This window comes from Lontra canadensis, unplaced genomic scaffold (genome assembly GCF_010015895.1).
Source record: "Lontra canadensis isolate GAN:19392208 unplaced genomic scaffold, GSC_riverotter_1.0 scaffold2, whole genome shotgun sequence".
NCBI classification, from domain to species: Eukaryota; Metazoa; Chordata; class Mammalia; order Carnivora; family Mustelidae; genus Lontra; species Lontra canadensis.
The window spans coordinates 6,735,050-6,757,692 of record NW_022630996.1 but is presented as its reverse complement, the minus strand read 5'-3'; the positions used below and the strand labels follow the sequence as shown (position 1 = coordinate 6,757,692).

Sequence of the window (22,643 nt, the reverse complement as noted above, 5' to 3'; positions counted from 1 at the left end):
CTGCCTTCGGCTCAGGTCCTGATCTCAGGGTCCTGGGATCGAGTCCCACATTGGGCTCTCAGCTCAGCCGGAAGCCTGCTTCCCTGTCTCTGTCAAATAAATCAATCTTTCTTTAAAAATGTGAGTGCTATGAATGAATAACCTCCCTTTCTCTTGTCCTGTCTTACATCCCGAGTGTCTAGGACAGTGCCTAGCTCACTAGAGAGATGGCTGGATTCCTTTTCTTCTAGGTGCATTCTAGGTGGCAGAAGCCATGCAGCTCTCCAGTTCCTCCAGGGGAGCAGATGAGAATTTTGACTATTTGTTCAAGATCATCCTCATTGGGGACTCCAATGTGGGGAAGACGTGTGTGGTGCAGCATTTCAAATCTGGAGTCTACACAGAGACACAGCAAAACACGATTGGGGTGGACTTCACCGTGCGCTCCCTTGAGATCGATGGCAAGAAAGTGAAGGTGAGAAAGGCATGGGGTTGGCTCCTCCTCTCTTAGCTAGAGTTCTCTTTTTTCTTTTTCTTTTCTTTTTTTTTTTTAGGATTTTATTTGTTTATTTGAGAGAGAGAGCGCGTGCATGAGTGGGGGGAGGGGCAAGGGAGAAGCAGTCTCCTTGCTGAGCAAGGAGTCGATGTGGGGCTCAGTACCAGGACACAGGATCTTGACCTGAGCCGAAGGGAAATGCCCAACCAACTGAGCCACCAAGGCACCCCTTAGCCAGACTTCTTAACACCAAAACATGTGCCTGAGGAATAAAAGATTTAAATATAAAACATGAAATCATAAGAACACCAGAAAAAAGATCATTGAAATATTTATCATTGTAGAGTGGGGGAATCAGCCTTTTTTTCTTAAGATTTTATTTATTTATATGAGGGAGAGAGACAGATTGAGAGAACGAGTGGGAAGAGGGGCAGTGGGAGAAGCAGACTTCCCATGAAGCAGGGAACCCAGAACGGACTCGATCCCAGAACCCTGAGATCATGACCTGAGCTGAAGGCAAGCTGCTTAACCGACTGAGCCACCTAGGAGCTTAGCAGCCTTTTTTTTTTTTTTTTTTTTTAAAGATTTTTATTTTTAAAGGCTTTTAAGTATTTATTTGAAAGAGAAAGGGAACACATGCAGGGGCAGTGGAAAAGGGACAAGCAGACTCCCTGCTAAGCACAGAGCCCCCAAGACCCTGAGATCAGGACCCAAGCTAAAATCAGAAACTTAACTGACTGAGCCACGCAGGTGCCCCAGGAAATCAGGCTTTTAAGAACAGAACCCAGAAGCCATAAAGGAAAAGATTGCTCAATCATAACTACCTAAAGGCCAAATTTATACATCTCTATATAATGATATAAAGATCAAATTCTACATCCACAAAAAATACCATAAACAAAGTCAAACGATGAATGATGAATTGGAAAGAAGTATTTGCAAATATGGAACTGACAAAAGGCTAATTTCTTTAATGTGAAAGGAGCCCCAGTAAATATCTAGGAAAAAGACTAACAACCAAATACATTGGACATAATTGTTATTTCATAAATTTGGTAAGAACCAGCTCAGAACCAGCCTCACTCATAATTTGAAAAGTGCAAATTTGAATAACAAAGACTATCTTTTACCCATTTGATTAGAAAAGATCAGAAAGTGTTTGTGAAAGTGTAAAGCACAGTCATGCTTGGAATCTTAAATAAAAACAACAGTAAAAAGACATTTTGGAGACAAGAAAATTTTATTAGATGATACACCAAGGAATATTAAAGAATACCAAGGAATTCTTGGAAAGCTGATTAGCTGTGATTATGGCATTGTGCTTATATAAGAAAATGCCCACTTTTGAGACTAATGAAATGACATGAAGCCTGGGATTTACTTTAAAATAACACCTCAAAGAAATCAACGGAAAGGGCTGGATAAAGCAAGAATGTGAAATCTTGTCTGGATAATGTCTATATGATGGTTGTTTGTTTTATTCTCTCTAGTTTGGGGTATATTTGCATCTTTCTTTAAAAAATTCATTTTATGGAGGCACCTGGCTGGCTCAGTCGGTAGAGCGTGCGAGTCTTGATCTCAGGGTCATGAGTACAAGCCCCACATTGGGTGCCAAGCTTACTTAAATTAATTTGTGAGTACAATAGTGTGAGAGGGTGAACAAACAGGTACCTTCGGACACGGTAGGAGGCTGTGCTGTGCCTGTGGGTGTCCCCGCGTGGGATGGTCATTGAGAAGGTATTTTGAGGACACTCCTAAGCAGACACAACTGAGCGGTCCTTTAAAATCAGAACGGGTAAGCCAGTGCTCTCACCTTGGGTGGGATCAATGAGCAAGTTCAAAAGGTAAACAAAATCTTGGGGCTCCTGGGTGGCTCAGTGGGTTAAGCCTCTGCCTTCGGCTCAAGTCCTGACCTCAGAGTCCTGGGATCGAGCCCCGCATAGGGCTCTCTGCTTGGCAGGGAGCCTGCTTTCCCCTCTCTCTCTCTGCCTGCCTCTCTGCCTACTTGTGATCTCTGTCAAATAAATAAATAAGATCTTTAAAAAAAAAAAAAAAAAAGGTAAGCAAAAGGTCAACACCAGACCCAAGACATTGGCTCCACCTCTCCAACTAAAGTGTCCCTTGGGTGGTGGGTCCCAAACCTGATCACCCTGAGAAACAAAGGGAAACACAGATCCCTGCGCCCCACTCCTGACCTAGTAAGTATCTATCTCCAAGTGAGACTCAGGAAGCTGCATTTTGTAGACAACTCAGGTGAGCAAGCTGCCATCAGGCACAGGAACTCCTGACGTGGACCCCCCTCTCCTGCCCCTTCCAGATGCAGGTGTGGGACACGGCGGGCCAGGAGCGTTTCCGGACCATCACTCAGAGCTACTACCGCAGTGCCCACGCCGCCATCATCGCCTACGACCTCACCCGACGGTCTACCTTCGAGTCTGTGCCTCACTGGATCCACGAGATAGAAAAATATGGAGCGGCGAACTTGGTTATTATGCTGATTGGTATGGCACTTTCCAAGCATTTCAATTTCCTTCCCTGGCGCCCTATGCAGGTGCTCAGCTTTCTGGGTGTTTCTGATGGCAAGGGAACGTGGAATCATGAAAGTGCTAGTGGTGGACGTGCCTCAGAAAGTGGTTGGCCCCCAAACTCCCATCAGATTCACTTGAGAATGTGGGGGGTGGGGTGTAAACTTGTTAATAATACGGATTCCCACCTGAGGCCCTGCCCTAGAACGTCTGGTCCTGGAGGCCCGGGATGGGGCCCGGGCTTCTCGATGAAGGCATCATACCCCAGCTGATTTGATGCAAATGCGTGTAGACCGCACAGGAAATACCCTGTAGGCTGAGGTTCACGGTAACAGATGGCTCCAAATCCCCAAGAGGGCTGTCCGGAGGCATGGGACTGTACCCACGAGTGACTCCTCACACCTGCTAGGATCCTAAGCAAATTTTGATGACCAAACCCCCTCAAAATGGACAGCAACTTGAACTGCGCAAAGGAAACAGTTGGCTTCACGAGAGCGGTCCTACTGTATATTCAGAAGGCGGTACCATTTCCATCCCTTCTCTGTAGTTTCAGTTTTGCGAACAGAGCTGCCTTTTCCTTCCTCCCATGAACACAACTGCTAAGCAGTGGCTGCTTCATTTTAGCAAGACGGTTTGGGCCCCTGCTACCTACTCAAAGTGTGGTCCGTGGGCCAGCAGTGATCACCAGCAGTTTGTGAAAAATGCGGTGATCTCAGGCCACATCCCAGACCTCCTGAATCAGAATCTTCATTTTAAGAGGATCCTAAGGACATTTGTAGGCAAATGGAAGTTTGCACAGCACAAGTCTAGACAGCTAGCTGGGAGATTGAGAAAGAGCTAAACACACCATGGTTTAATGGCTGATTCATCCTCTGACAAGCAGGTCCTAGCTCTGGCCAGTCTCTGAGCCTCAGTTCCTGGTCTGTAAAATGTGACTAATACTCAGTGGATTGTGGTAAAAATTTAATGAGATACTGTATATAAATTGTTTAGCAATTCCTGCCACCAAGTAAGTGTTTAATATAAACCGTAGGATGTGTTCTAGGAAGTTAGTTTGAGGAACTGTCTCATCTATGTTCCAAATAATTCAGGGCTTATGGTGAGGGTGCAACTTCCTAGGCCCTAGGAAAAGCCAGCATCGAGCCCCGGTCAGAGCAGGAGACACAGTGGAGCCAGCCTTCTTCTCCCACCACCTCCAGCCCACCCTGCCACCCCCTCCCCCGGCCCGACACGCAGGATCTGTGCATCCCCCTCTCAGGGCTGGGCTCTGGGAACCAGCCTCCTTGCTCTGTACTGTGCACCTGTTTCCTCTCCCTCAGAGCTGCTTTTCACGCCTTACTCGTGGAGTCTCTCAAAGCATCACCCCCCACCTGCTCCTGCCACAAGCCCCCTCATTCTCTATCTACTCACTCACGAGGAAACCCCATTGTCCCGTTCCTTCTTCTCATGGCTAAGGATGAACAGGCTGCTGGGCACCCCGAGGATGGGCGAGTCTGGGGCGAGGGGCCTGAGACTAAGAGCTTGGCGCCGGCGGTGAGGGCGGACAGGATGCAAAGTCTGGGCACAGGTGGGAGGTCACTGGCACATGTTCTGAGCACATCTGGCCCCATTCATTATTACTGCCATGATTGCAGAAAGGGCGTTTTGATTCATAGTTCGGCCTGTCATATGCAGACTTGAAGGGAACGCTGCTTTGAAGCTCATGCCACTTCCTCCTAACTTGAGAAACAGAGTCATTCCAGAGCCCAGAGTATGCTCCCTCCTTGCTGCTACCTCAGATCAAAAGCCCCAGATTCCACAGTCTGCTGCCAAAGTGGATGCCCCTCCCTTCCTGTACCCCCCCGTTCTCCGAGGGGGGCTCCCACATGGCAGAAACCAGGCAGGAGAGACTAGTGAGGCCTCCCTGCAGAAGGCACCTTGTCTCTTTGGGAGGATTGAGATCCCTCTCTCTCCTGTAGCTTCTCACCCGAAGGCCCCCTTTGGGACCAGAAACTTTTGTAATTTGACTTCTGATAAAAACATTTCTACAAGCAGAGTCCAGAGTTTGAGGAGTAAGCACTGACCCCAAAAGAGCCATATATTTCTTCCCCAACAACCACTTCTGGGAAGGGTGGAGGAGGATGCTCGTGGAGGTGTCCCGCATCCCACCGGGGACCAGGGCTGGTGCTAGGGAGCTGCTGGTGACAGGGGACTCTAACTGCTTACCCGACTCCGGGTACAATTCTGAGCCCTCTGAGTCGCTGCATTTATCTGCATTTCAGAGTCAGACCGATTGGGGTTCAATCCCCCCCTCTGTCCTTCCCCTCTGAACTTGGGCTCATTACTCTAATTTCTATTTCCTCATCTATGAAACTGATGCCTGCTTCAGGTGCACTGTTGCGCTGAATGGATATACGGGGAGCACTTGCACAGTGCTAACACCTCAGTAAGGGAAAGCTGTTATTTCCAGAGCGAAGAAGCTGGTCTGCTGTGCCAGACAGAGGGGCTACGAGGCCCCGTGGCTGGAGAGCAGAGCCGACGGGGAAGGCCACCCATGACCTCAGGGGCGGAAACAAACCCCACCAGAGATGGTAGGTCCCCGAGAAGGGACACTCGAGGGTGGAAAATGTGCATCTCACTAAAGGGAATGAAGCTGTCCCTTTTTTTTTTTTTTTTTAAGATTTTATTTATTTGACAGACAGAGATCACAAGTAGGCAGAGAGGCAGGCAGAGAGAGAGGAGGAGGCAGGCTCCCTGCCAAGCAGAAAGCCCAATGCGGGGCTCAATCCCAGGACCCTGGGATCATGACCTGAGCCGAAGGCACAGGCTTTAACCTACTAAGCCACCCAGGCACCCCAAATGAAGCCATTCTAATCAGACTTGAAGTTACCCCAGGAAGGTGGACTGAATCTCTTTTCCACTAAATGCCTGTACTTCCCACAATGAAGCAGTTCTTCCTTGGGGCCTGGAAGTTGGGCAAGGCAAAGTTGCATGCCCCAGGGCCCCTTCCCTTCTGAGCTGTCTTCGGAAGACAGCTCCCTTTCTCCACCATGCTGGGCCTCCCTTGCAGGCTCTCTCCCCAGCACCCTCCTCAACTAATTTCTCTGCTGCAGACACAGATGGGGCAAAGGAGGGAGTAAGAGATGCTAGGATGGGGGCGCCTAGGTGGCTCAGTGGGTTAAGCCTCTGCCTTCAGCTCAGGTCATGATCTCAGGGTCCTGGTGCTCAGCAAGGACTCTGCTTCTCCCTCTCCCTCTGCCCCTACCTCCCTCTCGTGCTTGCTCACTCTTTCTCTTGCTCTGTCTCAAAATCTTTTTAAAAATGCGAAGATGTTGCAGGATTTCCAGGAATCTCACAGCGGTCGTGGTATTTATACCCCAGTCTGTCATTCCTCACAATCATCTCTGTCTCAATTTACAATCGGTTCTAGGAATGCCCCCAAAGATGGCCAGGATGTGTCCGCTTATGACGTGTCCAGTCCCCAGGGCTGACACAATGGGTCTTCCTGTTTTTGTCTCTGTGGCCTCCGTGCCTGAATCTAGAAAAGTCAACTTGCTGTTCCCTCACAGAAGTGTCCTCGCCCCCACTGTCTTCCTTCCTGTTTCCACATTTCTTCACACAGGTGTCTCTTTCACGCGTTTACCGCAGCCTCTCGGAGACGTTCCTACAAAGGTCAGAGATGATTGTGACGGATTTGTACTCCTCCTCCTCTCCGGCCATTTACCAGAAGACCAGCCCCTTAGTAGTGTCCCTGTGTTTAAAATCCTTGGGGCCCCCCACTTCCCCCCTGGAGAAGGCTGGCTCTTACCTTCTCCTCATCCCGTCTGCTGATTGTGATCTCCCGGCTCTTGGTACCCCCCAAGAGGGAGAACTCAGAAGCCAACTTCCTTTACAGGTTACACAGGATGCTCTCTGACTTCCCTCAGCACCTGCTTTGTCCCCTTAGGATTTCAGGCAAACGTCCCACTTCCACTGCTGTTCTATTTCCAGGTCCACAATCTCTCAGAAAAGAACTCTTGATGCCTAAGATTTCAGCCTTCAGATCTGTCAGATCTTAGAAGACTGCATTCTGTGTTATATGACACCCTCAGTAGGTCTGGGCCAACACCCCGAAGTCAAATGCATCCTTATTTATTCAGTGCAGTGGAATGTGCAACCTAGTCATACAAAGCAGGTTGAATAAAAACTTCAAATGCCAGTTTGGGGCAGATTTTACCATCGGAGGAATGACCAAATACACTTAGGGGTTTCCCAGGTTTTTGGATCTGGGAAATGTGGACAAGGGATTATACACCTGTACTATGAACAACTGTTACCGTTCACCTGGTCCTCCGCCTGTATTTCTTCGTGGCTTGTGTCGGATCAGAAAGTTCTTGTAGTTGACTCAACTGTCTGTGTGTCTGTCTGGTCACCCTGACAAAATGAGATCTCCTTCCTTCTGGGCAGGAACCTCTCTCTGGGTGCCCCACACACAGCCCTTAGCAAGCAAGGTCTCAGACCGCAAGAGGTGAACACACGGTTTCTTTCCGTGTCCAGGTGTCCCGGCTCATCTTGGAAGTGTGCCGCCCCCAGTGGCGGGGAGGCCAGACACTGGACAGACGGGGCTGCTGACCTGCCGTGGCGATGGGGCAGGTTGGCGGGGAGCAGGTCCTAAATAGCAGAACCAATGCAACTGAGCCCAGCACCCACAGCTCTGAGGGAGGGATGCCAAGCAGCAGATCACACTCCCTGCTCGGGGACGCCCACTCCTCTGGCATCCCTTCCCCCACCTGCCTTCCAGAAGCAGCACTGTGCCCTGAGCTTCAGCCTCATGGGCTAGAGATGCACGTGTAGCCGTGTTGGAAGATACGTGCCTGAGTCAGTTTCCAGTGGCAGCTTAAAATCGTGGGAAGGTGTTCTCTCTCAATTCCGGAGGCCAGAAATCTAAACCCGGTATCACTGGGCCAAAACCAAGGCATCCGCAGGGCCACACCGCTCCGGGGGCTCCGGTGGCCAATCTGTTCTTTGCCTCTTTCAGCTTCTGGCAGCTGCCACAGATCTCTGCTGTGGCCACAACACCCAGTGTGTATGTCCCTCTCCACCTCCCCTCCTGCGTGTGTGAAGTCCTCCCCCAGCCCACGCAGCTAATCCAGGACCCTCTCCCCATCTCCAGATTCTTTTTTTTTTTTAATTTTATTTATTTATTTGACAGACAGAGATCACAAGTAGGCAGAGAGGCAGGCAGAGAGAGAGGGGAAGCAGGCTCCCTGCTAAGCAGAGATCCCAATGTGGGGCTCGATCCCAGCATCCTGAGATCATGACCCGAGCTTAAGGCAGAGGCTTAACCCACTGACCCACGCAGGTGCCTCTCACCTCCAGATTCTTAATAACATCTGCAAAGACCTTTCTTCCAAATAAAGTAATATTTAGTCTCCAGGGATTAGAACCTGGTTATCTCTGGGACTCAGTGTTCAGCCCAGCCCCGTAGGTAGATGGTGTCTCAGACTAAACACTTGTAAGAAAGATTCCCTCGGCCTTGAGCCGACACTGCCTGACAGAGGGATGGAGTCCTGCAGCCCGCAGCCCAGGTTTGCATTAGTGGGTCCTACTTCAGCCTACTTCAAAAAACAAAACAAAACAGAAAAATTAAGTAATCTCTACACCCAACAGGCAGCTCAGATTTACGATCCTGAGATCTGAGTCCCACGCTCTACCAACTGATCCAGCCGTGCGCCCCTGATAGGTATTCTTTTTTTTTTTTTTTTTTTAAAGATTTTTATTTATTTATTTGAGAGAGAGACAGTGAGAGAGAGCATGAGTGAGGAGAAGGGCAGAGAGAGAAACAGACTCCCCGTGGAGCTGGGAGCCCGATGCGGGACTCGATCCTGGGACTCCGGGATCATCACCTGGGCCGAAGGCAGTTGTCCAACCAACTGAGCCACCCAGGCTTCCCAGATAGGTATTCTTTTAAATTATTTTATTGAGGGGTGCCTGGGTGGCTCAGTAGGTTAAAGCCTCTGCCTTCGGCTTAGGTCATGGTCTCAGGGGCCTGGGATTGAGCCCAGGGCTCTCCGCTCCACAGGGAGCCTGTTTCCCCCTCTCTCTCTCTGCCTGCCTCTCTGCCTACTTGTGATTTCTGTCAAATAAATACATAAAATCTTAAAAAAAAAAAAAAAGATTTTATTTGAGAGAGCGTGTGAGTGGAGGGAGCAGCAGAGGGACAAGCAGACTCCATGCTGACCATGGAGCCCAACATGGGGCTTGATCCCACATCCTGAGCTGAGATCAAGAGTTGGCCGCTTAACCAACTGAGCCACCCAGGCATCCCCTAAACAGACATTTTTAATTTCAGTATATGTCAGTCCATTCATCTTTCCCCAGCGATACAGTGCACACCTCTGCATACTGTTCACGGTACGCTAGACACCTCCCTGACCTGAAGGTCCTCCTTCAACAACCTGTGAGTCTTTAACTGTTCTTTTTTTTTTTTTAAGATTTTTATTTATTACAGAGAGCGCGAGAGAGGGAACACAAGCAGGGGGAGCTGGAGAGGGAGAAGCAGGCTTCCTGCGAGCAGGGAACCTGATGCAGAGCTTGATTCCAGGACCCTGGGATCATGACCTGAGCCCAAGACAGACACTTAATGGCTGAGCCACCCAGGCGCCCCCTGTAATTGTTTCAAAATGAAAAATTTTAAAGGTTTTCTTGGTGGGGACAGTTATTTATGGGAAAAAGGGTCTAAGAAAGCTCCTTTAAAGGAAAAAACACCAGTTGAGAAACACCAGTCTGGCCCATCTCAGTTACCGTAGATTTGTAATAAATCCTGATGTCTGGTAGAACAAATTCTGTGGAAAACAATTTTACCTCTGGATTCCTGCCTCAGAGAAATCCAAGTCCAATGATTGGAGGCATGTAGGGGCTAAGTGGAGAAGTAAAGAGATGGGTCACTCTTCCTTCTATAACCATGTTCACAAAACCTGTCACTGAACATTCCGGGGTAACAGGGAATGTTCTATATCCTGCGAGGAATGATGGTTACAGACCACGTCCGTTTGTCAGCATTCACGAACTGCACACTTAGAGTCTGCATCCAACTATATTTAAGTCACAGCTAAATCCTGTGTTCATCTCACACCTTCAATCCAGCAAATCCTAATCACAATCCCCTCAGCTAGCCCAGGGCCCATCCCACCGTATCCAACCTTTTTTTTTTTTTTTTTAAAGATTTTATTTATTCATTTATTTGACAGAGAGAGATCACAAGCAGGCAGAGAGGCAGGCAGAGAGAGAGGAGGAAGCAGGCTCCCCGCTGAGCAGAGAGCCCGATGCGGGGCTCGATCCCAGGACCCTGGGATCATGACCCGAGCCGAAGGCAGCGGCTTTAACCCACTGAGCCACCCAGGCGCCCCCGTATCCAACCTTTTGTGGTTTGGAAGAGAGCAGAAAGAGAAACAAGATTTGAAGGAAGCAGCATGAAGCCCGAGACACCCGCTCTGGCACCGTTTTTACCTTGTTAGACTTGGAAGGAATGACTGTCGCTCCCTAGAAAAGAGGGGCTCCATGGGTCCCTCCATATAAAACACACCCCTCCGGCCCATTTCTCCAAGCTCCTCAAGATCTCATTTGACAGTGAATTAAGACAATGGCTCTGTTTGCATCATCAGGGGCTTCATCTTCAGTAAATCTGCCCACAACGGCTGTTCAGGGATGAATCATGCGTGCCCATCACTGAACTAAAATGTTTCTATTAAAGGTTCATTAAAAAACAACAACAACAACTCAGATTCAGTTCACGCATGGGACATCTGCCTCTCTCTTGCTCCCAGGGAACAAATGTGACCTGTGGGAGAAACGGCATGTCCTGTTCGAGGACGCCTGCGCCCTGGCTGAGAAGTGCGGCCTTCTTGCTGTTTTAGAAACATCCGCCAAGGAGTCTAAGAACATAGACGAAGTCTTCGTGCTGATGGCCAGGGAGCTGATCGCCCGCAACAGCCTGCACTTATTTGGGGAGAGCTCCGTGAACAGCCTGGCCCTGGATTCTAGGCCAATCCTTGTGGCCCAGGGTCCGAGGGAAAAGACCCACTGCTCGTGCTGAGATATGCACGAGGCCAGCCGCAGCCAGGAGATGCCGCGTCGGACGTGGAGGGTAGCCAGGTACCCTGTCGTCGGCCATGCAGCATTTCAAACCAAAGCAGACTTGCCGCTGGTCCTTAACCCTTCCCGCCCAGATGGGGACCACTGTGCCTGGGTTCACACCCCAGGCCAGACCTGCTGCCTCTGAGCAAAGCCACACCACTGTTTCTCTTGGCTCTGCTTTGGACTTGAAGGCAGGGGTAGGAAGACAAGGTCTGCTCTTCCTTATACTTCCATTTTGTCTCCCCAACCCTTCCAACCATTTCCTACTGAATTCTGCTTCTTGCTTGAAGAAGGTAGTGAAGAAAGAATAAAGGAGGGACATTAAGAGAGGGGAGAGGATGTTTAGAACATTCCAGAGTGGTTTAAAATTGCTGGGGTGCAGGGGAGGGTGTGGGGGTGGGGAGCCTGCAGTGAAAAACCAGAATGCTGTTCAACTTTTGCTTCCTGAAGTTCACACCTCAGGTCTTTAGTTTGAGGAGCAAAGCCTTGACATCAAGACCATCAATATTGTCTTGCCGAATGGTCAGGAGCCGTGAGATGGAGATGGAACTGATCTCACTCTATCCTAGTGGGGCTCATGTGATCACCCTCCTAGAATGTGGGAGATGCTGACAATTTCCTTCTACAATACCACTCACTTCTACAGAAAACTCACTTCTGAATTGAAATTCAGTTAGTCCTAGATGAATGTCAAGCCAATACTGGCCTCGCTGAGTGCCCCCCACCTTGCGGGCTATGTATAGAACCTGTGAATAAACAACATTGTTTTTTCAAAGTTCCCTGATGGTTGCTGCTGGGGCACATCTTGTAATTGTAGTAAGAACCACAGGGCTGGAGCAGCCGCAACCATGGCCCTGAACCAGGAAATGTCCGTGGGGTGGGGGACTCACCCCTCAGCACCACCCAGACGCTGGGACCAGCACAAACAGCCACTAACCATGGGCAGCTCCCAAGTACTTGAAATGTCGTTCATTCAAATTTGAGCTGAGCTCTAAGTGTAAAATACACACCAGAATTTGAACACTTAGCGCACACACACGAGAAAAGTATCTTACAATCATTTTATATTGATTGTATGTTGAAATGGTATTTTAGATATACTAGGTTAAATGAACATAGTAACGTTTCACCTGTTTTGTTTTTTTTTTTTTCACTTTTTAAAATGTGGCTACTAGAAAAACTTAAATCACGTATGTGGTTCACACCATGTATGTATCAGGCAGTACAATGAAGCAATGCTCCTCGAAGCGTAGCTCACCAACCGGACGTGTAAGACCAGCCAGGCGATGCTCGGTGCCAATTCTTGAGCTCCGTGATTGGACAGAATCAGGATCTTTTCAGAAATCCATTCACCCAAGCTTGCCGGCCAAGTCTTCCCCACACTGAAACGTTCAAATTGTTCCTGCGTAGAGATGGGGAGGGGAGCACGGTTAGGAGGAAGACCATAGAGAATTAATCACATTTTTTTTTCTTAAGAGTTTATTTGAGAGAGAGAGAGAGAGAGAGCATGAGCGAGGAGGTGGTCAGAGAGAGAAGCAGACTCCCTGTGGAGCTGGCCGCCCGATGTGGGACTCGATCCCGGGACTCCGGGATCACGACTTGAGCAGAAGGCAGTCACCCAACCAACAGAGCCACCCAGGTGCCCCAATTAATCACATTTTAATTCATTTCACTCTATTTCACTCCATATTTGTTGGACTCACCTTTAGGAAGAAAGAGGGAAATCTAGCTCCAGGCCAGAGAGAACACATGTCAGAGGAGATCGACCGCTTTCATCTTCCGGTTATTGTTCTAGAGGAAGGGTGAGGCACAGCAGCCTCTCGCAGGCAGATCAGGAACATATCCGTACGGAGCCTCTGCGGGATATTCCAAGGAGGCAAGAAGCAGATAGTCGTTACGAAAGGTAAGGAATGTAAGGAAAACTGCGTAGGTCAAGGGAGAGAGGGAGCAAAGAGGCTGAGATAGGAGAGTAACTCCGTTTCCCTGCGCATCAATCCCAATGCTCTGAAGACCTCATCACCAGCTTCCCGGGTTATGCCCTCTGGGGAGCAGCTGGAATTAAAATATTCCTCCCAGCAGGGTACACGTGTGAGAGCACAGCCCCCTGAACACCAGCATGCTGTAATTCACCAACCTGGGCTTCTGCCGAAATTACAGGACTTCCCCAGAAACCCTCAAGTACCCTGGAAAGGGACTTGAAAGGGTATCCAGCGTGGAATGATGGTGTCACTGAGTGCGGGGGCTCAACTCCTGGGGTTCAGGGCAGCCTCGTAACCCTGTGAAGCCAGCTCGGCAGGCTCCCCTTTAGAGGGCCTGGCACCCAGGAGGGCTATGTGTTGCTGAATTCTGGTTATTTTTTCACATCCCCAAAATTGTGTAGTTGTTAGGTAACAAGTTATGTAAAATTAAATTCTAGAAGGGACCCTTTGGAAGAATAGTTAAGATGGCAAAGGCCTCAATATTTTGTCTGCCAATGTCAAGTACGTTTCCATGTGTGCGGCAATCTTTCAGTTAATATTTCACCATTCAGAGACAAGTCCTGAATCTCTTTCTGCCGCTTCCAGTAGGCGATGGGAGAGGAATTAGGCACAAACAAGTCAGCTGCAAGAGATTGGGAAGCAGGGGACAACAGTCAAAAGGACGGCTGCCCCGAGCAACTCCACAGTCTTTTTTTTTTTTAAGATTTTATTTATTTGACAGACAGAGATCACAGGCAGGCAGAGAGAGAGAGGGAAGCAGGCTCCCTGCTGAGCAGAGAGCCCGATGCAGGGCTTGATCCCAGGACCCTGAGATCATGACCTGAGCCGAAGGCAGAGGGTTTAACCCACTGGGCCACCCAGGCACCCCACACAGTCTCACTTTTATTAGATAGAAACAATAGCCAACAGAAGTACCGATGAAGGTCAAACGTTAGTCACGTCTTGGTCAAGCAAGGAGGAGGATAAAGTTTATAGTTAACCAAGCACATTCAAAGGACTCATCTAACAACGGGCGCTTCTGGGAAGAGAAAGGAGCGATTAAGGGAAAAGGGAAGCAGGCGGTTTTCGTTCCACCCTGAGCTGACCAGGCGTTCCCGGGTGCTCAGCTTCCCTGAAGCAGGCGGCGTTCTGCCCTGGGTGGTCCCTCCCGGCCTCCCGCCCTGAGCGAGCCGGGCATCCCCAGCTGCCCAGCTTCAGGGTCGTATATCGTCCTTCTCCCCAAAGACCTGTTGCCAGTATATGTGTTTCTTAAGGCCATTATCTAAATGTGCTTGGCAACTAGTAAAATCCTCCAGGGGTTACAGTTTAAGTAACAAATTGTTCCGAGGGGCAGCAGCATCTTTCCCCTTCTGTTACTGGAAAGGTCCATTCATAGTAATGGGAATAGGATTACAACAGTATTAATAATGGCAAACACATAGAGCCATTACTGTGTGCCCAGTGCCATACCAAACACTTATATACTAACTCAGTAAATCCTGGCTACTATCTGTTGAAGTGGGTACTATTCATTAATTCCTATTTTAAAATGACAATATAAAATACTGAGGGATTAAGGTCACACAGCTCTAAGTGGCAGAACTAGGATTCCAAACAATCTGGTTCCAGGGCCCACTCTTGGCAACAAAGCTGTACTCCCCCAGCAGATAATGACCAGTATCAGATTTGGGTTCTGTCCTATTAACCCCTCATCATTAATACACAAACACAGAGAAATAATCCTAAAATACACTCTCAAACATACGTTTCACTATCCTTCAAAGTCATGCAGCTCTCTCTAGAAGCAGCTGGAGGGAGGGGAGGAGGGCAGTGTGGGAGAGGCAGGGGCCAAGTGGCCGGTTGGGTGGATTAGGCTCGTCCCATCTAACCACAGGGCAATTATGGAGGAGCCGTGCCTGAGTGATGCCTGGCCTAGCCCGAGTCCACTTCCTCTTGAACAGGGATGATGTGGAAAGTCCACTTGGCTCATATGCAAAGCTATCTGGGGGACCCAAGGCCAAGTAGGCGAGTTCTACCGTGGCACAAGGATTAGATGGGGAGGATGGAGAGGCAAGCACCTTATCAGTGGTCCCTGCAAGTTGCTTACAAACCTCCAGGTAATGAAGAGGTTCTTCACATCGAAGGCAGTAATAGTGTCTAGTTCAACTTTCCATTTTCAAAAATACCAGTGTTGGGGCACCTGAATGGCTCAGTGTAGTTAAGCCTCTGCCTTCAGCTCAGGTCATGATCTCAGGGTCCTGGGATCCAGCCCCGAACTGGGCTCTCTCTGCTCAGCAGGAAGCCTGCTTCCCCTTCTCTCTCTGCCTGCCTCTCTGCCTACTTGTGATCTGTTAGATAAATAAATAAAATCTTTAAAAAAAAATACCAGTGTCTGCTCAAGAGCCTGTGATCAATTATTGAGCAAACACGCTCCCAAGATCACTTAGTTGGCCTGCAGGGCCATCAGAATCCTGATAGATGATAAGGTGGTTTTGATAATAGTTTCTTCTGTGTTCATTCTTCACGAACACATTGCTTCATCTATACCCAAAAAGAATTGCCGAAGACTGGAAGCACCAGGAATTGGAGGTCAAGTACAAGTTAATAAGGAGCACAAGTAGTGGGTGATAATCCTGCTGCATGTAAGTTGCATTTACTTAGCATTATTACTTAATTCTACTTTTTTTTTTTTTTTTTAAAGGTGTTGATTGTACGTTCTGCACCCAGGGAGGAGCCCAATTCAGGGCTCAAACACATGACCCCCCCGAGACCTAGAGTCACACACTCCACCAACTGAGCAAGCCAGGTGACCCTGAATTTACGTGCTCTTACATGGTGTAGCAGGACGTCCCTAGAATTTAACAGACCCTAAAACAACAACAAAGTGATGATTTTATCCAACTAGTGTTTTCATTTACTGAGAATAAAATTATCCACACACTATGTCAATTTTCAGAAATGCTTGCAAACAGCTACCTGAAACCTTCTCATCTAATTTAGAAGCAAAATTCCAATTACAAAAATAAAAATTTGTAAGATCAGTAAAACACAAAACCATTTTTTATTTCATTACTTGGGAGAGGGAGGGAGGGAGGGAGGCAGAGTACCAGCAGGCGAGAGGAAAGGAAGAGATAGGCAAAGGCAGAGGGAGCAGCAGACTCCCATAGAGTAGGGAGCCCTATACAAGGCTTGATCCCTGGACCCTGGGATCATGACCTGAGCAGAAGGCAGACGCGTTATCCACTGAGGCACCCAGCATGTGCCACTTCGGAAAAGTTTGTTGGTTCCTCAAGATGTTCAAACATAGAGTTATCAAAACCCAGCAGTTTTGCTTTGAGGTATATATACCAAAGAAATGAGAACGTGTCCACACAACTTGTACGTGCTGAGTGTTCCCAGCAGCGTTCACAGCCAGGACTGGGAACCCAAGTATCTAGGCATGGACAACCCATGAACAAAATGGTCCAGCCACATAGTGGAACTCCTCTGCCCTAAAGAGGAGTGGAATTACGGATACACGCTGTTAATAAACCTCAAAAACATGGGAAGTCAAAGACGCCAGTCACGAAAGGCCACATACCATGATTCCATTTGTGTGAAGCGGTCAGTAGGCCGGAGACAGCAAGCCCCTCTCAGGTGCGAATGCCACAGGCCAGTGGTTGCTGGGGATTATGGCAAGGGAGGGATGAAGAGACTAATGGGAATGGGGTTTCTTTCGGAAAGGTGAAAATGGTCTGGAACTAGATTGTGTTGAGGACTGCTTAATGTTGTATTGGAAAAAAACACTAAACTGCACTTTAACCCGTTCTTTAAAAAAAAATTATTAAAAAATAAAAAGGAAATAATGGCATGAGAAATGGATCAAGATAAAGGATTTTCTCAAAGGCGGTCTATGGGTGTGATGGGCGGCCATAAACAGCATTACCAGGATAGTGGTAGGGGCGGGGTGGGGAATGGGATGTCAGAGGAGCACAGGCACGAATGGCCCCCAGCAGCCTGTACAGGTGCCCAAGACGATGAAGGGCTGCCATGGAGAGCAAAGAAGAAGGGGTCCTAGAAATGGTGAGTCTACAAGATGTGGCAACTCCCCTAGCCAAGATGAGCCGGAGGAATAACCAGTTATGGGCATGTCAGGAGAGCCTAGGGGAGCTCAGTCGGTTACAGGATCCTACTCTATCTCAGCTCAGGTCCTGATCTCAAGGACAGGAGTAATTTCCCACTGAAAAAAAAAAAAAAAAGGAGCAGTTAGAATGTAAATCTTAGGAAGGAGACATCTACTATCTTTTTTATACACCCAGTCACTAGAAGAAGTTGGAGGCTCAAAATTTCATTAAATTAAGATTAGAAGTACAGTGTATTTAACTGGACTTGGACCCTTCCTGCTGAAAAACTATTGGAACAGCAGGAGAAAGAGATGTGTTGCCAGGATATACCCTGGTAATTATAGTGGGGTTGCACAGCAGAAAGTATGTTCTTGAGTACTTAGGGGGTGTCACGTCTATAGTATCCTCAAATGGATCCGCAAGGTCAGGCATATGCAGAATGAAAACTCAAGGATAAACGGTGAATCTGAAGTTTAATACACTATCACTGCGGTTTTTCTGTGAGGCTGAAGGTTAAAATGACACAAGGCCATACACTCTGAAGAGCTCACTGCACCCGCCCCTCAAATCCAACAGCGATCAGAACAGCAGTGTGCTCAGCTTGATTATTAGAATACTCGAAGATCGAAACTAGACTTAACATAAGATTGGGCCTTTCAAGTTGCATGCAGGAGGGTTTACTGGTCACTGACGTGCTTGACTGCTGGTTATCAAACACTAGAATGAGGTAAAAAATGCTCTCTCTCTGGCTCTCAATGCGTTGCTGCTCCGTAGTCTGCAGTTCTATATGCTTTCAGTTGGAAATTTCGAATTTAAATCAATACTCCACATTCCCATGGCCACTTAGTTTTTCCCTATCACATGCCTGAGTATGTAAACTCACACAACATAAATCCCAACCAGTGAAAACACAAGCCCCATAGACCGCTTTCCCAACGCCAGGCGGGGGGCCAACAGCCTGTGCTGCCTGTTGAATCACACACACACACACACACACACACACACACACACACACACACCCCACCCCACCCCCAAACACCTGTGTCAACTTCTCAGGCTCCCACAGTCGTCCCAGCGCTAGCAGGAAGGGACCCCCACTCAGGAACCACCGCGTTACAGGCTCCAGCTCACCGAGGTCCCCACCTCCCCCCACCCTTGAAGTCTTGAGCTCTGCTGGCTGGTTCCAACAGCAGGGTCAGGATGTCACTATTTACTACAATACAGAACTTCACCAATGCAGCCTGGGTTACTCACACTTGAGGGGCCACCAGATGCCAAGAATGGACCTAAGAACTGCTGTCTGCTCTGCCTGTGACTGCCTCAGGGCTTCCACACAGCTCTTCCTTCTGAAGGATGCCCTTCCTCCCCACCCTCCCACACCCCCCCATCTCGGCTGTCAGAGCTTTCTCTGGCCAGAGGTGAGCCAGGCCTCTAATTAAAACCTCTCATTATAGGGGCACCTGGGTAACCCGGTCTGTTAAGTTTAATTTCAGCTCAGGTCACGATCTCAAGGCCTCCAGCAGGCTCTGCTCAGTGGGAGGCCTGCTTGACATTCTCCCTCTTCTGCTCACACGTTATCTTTCAAAAGCTCATTTTCCTCTACACCTTTATCATACTCAAATTATCATAAACAACCACTAAAACACAGTATTTACTCAAAAAATTGAGGTCCGCAGTAACAAAATCACATGAATATGCTAAGTTCATGAAAAAAAAAAAAGTGTTACAGGATAGTTCATGCCAGGATACATTGGGATACATTGGGATGATGAGCACAAACCCCAACCTCAAAAATCTTCCACAATGATCGAGATGGAGAGACTCTCCCCTCTCCTGAGACTTAGGGATCCAGGTAACATCTCCATGACAGCAAGAGGGACTGGACTAGAGGCCTGGAGCAGGTGCCCGGGAGGACTTACATGGCACCAGATGAACTGCAAAGGAGTCTGGGATCTGGAGGGACCACAAGGACCATTTTGCAGAACACGATTTCTGCTGTGTGCTCACACCTCCAGGGCAGGCCCAGTAGCTGGCAAGTGCTCTGTCTGTAGAATGTTATCCAGTAACGGAGTCAAACACCAAAGGCAAGGGCCATGGGAGAGTGAGTGAGGCTGTGTCTACCCTAAGTAAAAGCCAGCCCTCTGTAGGCATGCCATCTGGAACGAGTCTTCATTTTTTTCAAATCCAGTTTTACATTATAGATTATGTTCACTGTTGGCCAAGACAGGACTGCATAAGCATTCTGGAAGTCTCTACATTTGAGGGGGAAGAAGCTTCTGATTAAAAGGAAATAAGCACATCAACTGGACCCGAAAATTAACTGGCTTATTGGGTACTCCATGGTGAATTTGTGTCTATGTGCAGCTGAGGTGGTCTAATGGAGACCTGGTTAGTTTGGGGGAGGATCTTCAGTATTTTGTATTTAATATCAGCAATGGGAGTTCTTTTTCCTTTTAAATTTTGGAGAAGTGAGAGCAGGAAAGGGGAGGTTCAGAGTAGCCTATAGTGGGACTCCGGGATCATGACCTAAGGAAAAGGCACCAACAGAGCCTCCCAAGCACCCCTCCTCCTGTCATTTAATACAAAGCAGCAAGCACTGCCTTGCTCAAGTTACTTCAGAGGCCCACTTTTGTACAAAGGGAGCCTGCTTGGGGTAGCGAGGATCGAGCCCCATGTTCAGCGGGGAGTTGGCTGCTTCTCTGCCCCCACTCACGTGCACTCTCAAAATCCGAATTCCTTTGCTGCTCATGCCTACAGAAATGGCTTCCGGTGTTTGAAGGATATTTAGAACTTACCTTCCATCTCTACCCTGCTTACAATTTTCTCTCCAACTGATCTCTAAGCACAATGTGGGGTTTGAACACTTGAACCCAGGACCCTGAAAGACCTACAGACGCATCTCTGATTGAGCCAGCACCAATTTAAATAAATGCTTGACATTTTTTTCCTAAAGATTTGTCAGAGAAGCAGGCAGACAGACTGGGGAAACAAGTTTCCTGCGGAGACCCTGATGCAGGCTCGACCCCAGAACCCTGGGATCATGACCTGAGCAGAACGCAGAGGCTTAACCCACTGAGCCACCCAGGTGCTCCAATGCTTGCCCTTTTGAAAACTACTTGTGTCCTGGGGCACCTGGGTGGCCTGCTCAGCTAAGCGGCTGCCTTCAGCTCAGGTCATGCCAGGGTCCGTCCTCCTGCATCTATCTCCTTGCTCAGGGGAGCCTGCTTCTCCCGTCCGAGAAATTTTGTTTGTTTGTCAGAAAAACCAAGCACCAAGTAGGCAGAGGGAGAAGCAAGCAGGCTCTCAGCAGAGCAGGAACCCTGACAGGGCCCAATCCCGGAACTCATGACCTGAGCCCATGAGGCAGCTGATTAACCAACTGAGCCACCAGGTGCCCTGACACAATCCTTAAAAATCTTACCAACCTTCTAAAATATGCATTATCGTCATCAGTAACACTATCAATGGGTTAAGGCAAAAAACCAAGTACAGTTCGTGTATTTTCCCTACTAGTGTCTACTTAATTTTTTTTCATACCTATTTTTTTTTTAAAGGTTTATTTGCCAGAGAGAGTGAGTGAGCAGAAGTAGGCAGAGCAACAGGCAGAGGGAGAGAGCAGCAGCCTCCCCACTGAGCCGGGAGACCGATTCGGGACTCAATCCCAGAACTCTGGGACCACCTGAGCGGAAGGCAGACGCTCCAATGACTGAGCCACCCAGGCGCCCCTTTCATACCAATTTTAAAACACCAAGTTTATATTGGTTGAGCAAGACAATTTAGTCGATCAACCGTTTTTACTTGATTACCTTGAGTACGATGCCTAAAATTACTAACCTAACCGAGTACTTCGAACAGAAGTACCCCACTTAGTTTTCCTTGTATGATGGGTTTCCACCTGTACCTCCTCCATCTCAAGTCTTAGCTAGTATTTGCTTCTCATTTCCCCCAGATTCTTTTTAAGGAATGAACCTGTGCATGTTCCTATGAGCTAGGGACAGAAACATCACTTCTCGTGTGTGGTGGCAGGACAGAGGTTGGGCAAAGGAGCCCAGGGTTTTTGGACCAACAAGCAGTGAATGCACTTGCTACAGCCAGAAACAGGCACAGGGCAGCCACACACATTATGACTGGCAGATACAGAAACTTCCATTGCCTTTTCCAAGAGGCAAAGGGAGCTGCTCCCAACACAAACCTCCCTAACTGCAGAAGGTAGCTCGTCACCTCCCCAGACCACTCTCTCAGCCAGACACAGACACACCAACAGCACAGCTATCCATGGGTGCCAGCCTGCTTTCCGGACACCAAAATGTAGTGCCTTTCATGAAGTCTCTCTTCCCCACTCAGAGCTCCAACACTTCCCCCTGGCCTCAGAGGTTCTCCCATCAACTCTGGGAGCTCATGTGATCCCCAGCACAGCCTGGTCACTAGCAGCTGGAGACCGACTGAACACTTCTCAGAGAATGCACACTGAACAGACTCCTCCGGGACCTACAGCTGTTAGCGTGACTACGCCATGTCACAATACAGTTTCTAGAAATGGAAACCTGGAACACCGTTACATCGTAGTATCAGTATTGTAAGCAGTACCTTGGAAAGATTCCACTTATCTGAGAGTGAGAACAAAGAGGAGGGGCAAAGTACTACTCCCCACGGAGCAGGAAGCACAAGGGATCGTGGTGCCGCCCTCTGAGCCAAGAGCTGATGCTTAAGGGAGTCTTCCAGGCCTCCCCAAGCATCAGTACTTCTACCAACAGGGAATGTAAGAAGGTCATCACAGAATGGTTTTTACTCAAAAATGGGAGAGTTAAGGAGTGAAGTAGCCTATTGTAGGCTACTATATTGTGACCTACCTGTTATCTGTGGGTAGGAGGCAAGTTCCTACAGCAAGTGTTCAGGTGGCAGATGAAAACTGGCAAGGCAGCCTGAGAATAATTCTAATACCAATAGTTTGAGGATCCCAGCTGGTCAGGAAGTTTCCCTCTTTATCACTCAAGTAGTGCTTCTCAGCAGGCCAGGTCTTATTAGGAAAGCTATCACTTGTCTCAATGAAACTACATCCAGAGTAATTGATGAATTGATCAGAGTCCACATTTCAGAACAGCTCATCACATATATTACACAAAACAAAGCCAATTTGGGTTTTTTTATTGTTTTATTTGGGAAAAGTGCTTCTTACAAAAGGGCAGCTGCAAAATACAGAGACCTCTGCAACAATTACTTATTTTTTCTTTGAGTGTAAAGAAATGGGTAGGATCCAAGGACTCAAAAGCAGTAGATGGGACAAATGAGGAGGATCTCCAAGTTGTTTTAGGAACGAGAGACAAAACTCAAAAGCTAAAATTTCCAATCAAGAAATTCTTCTAACAAGTTAGCATTTAGCTCACCTTGTGGATTACCACTCCCTCCCCCCTTCAGTGGAAAAGTATGACTGAACTCCTGCCAACCCCTGACCCGCCACAAGAAACACCTTAGAATTTAAGTTCTGAAT

General features: G+C 48.3%; 1 protein-coding gene across 1 annotated transcript; it reads left to right on the top strand.

The window, feature by feature from the left end:
- Positions 1 to 247: 247 nt before the first annotated feature.
- Positions 248 to 11,092, top strand: RAB19 (RAB19, member RAS oncogene family). The gene is made up of 3 exons (XM_032867642.1): positions 248 to 454; positions 2,793 to 2,976; positions 10,785 to 11,092. The coding sequence occupies exons 1-3, from the start codon at positions 254 to 256 to the stop codon at positions 11,051 to 11,053; spliced, it is 654 nt and encodes a 217-aa protein (XP_032723533.1). The 5' UTR covers positions 248 to 253; the 3' UTR covers positions 11,054 to 11,092.
- The last annotated feature ends 11,551 nt before the right edge of the window (positions 11,093 to 22,643 follow it).

Bases quoted from the DNA above. Each gene is read 5' to 3' on its own strand.
- RAB19 (XM_032867642.1), top strand. From the start codon at position 254: ATGCAGCTCTCCAGTTCCTCCAGGGGAGCAGATGAGAATTTTGACTAT. The intron at 455-2,792 runs GTGAGAAAGGCA...TGCCCCTTCCAG, and splicing joins TCGATGGCAAGAAAGTGAAG to ATGCAGGTGTGGGACACGGC. The intron at 2,977-10,784 runs GTATGGCACTTT...TCTTGCTCCCAG, and splicing joins CTTGGTTATTATGCTGATTG to GGAACAAATGTGACCTGTGG.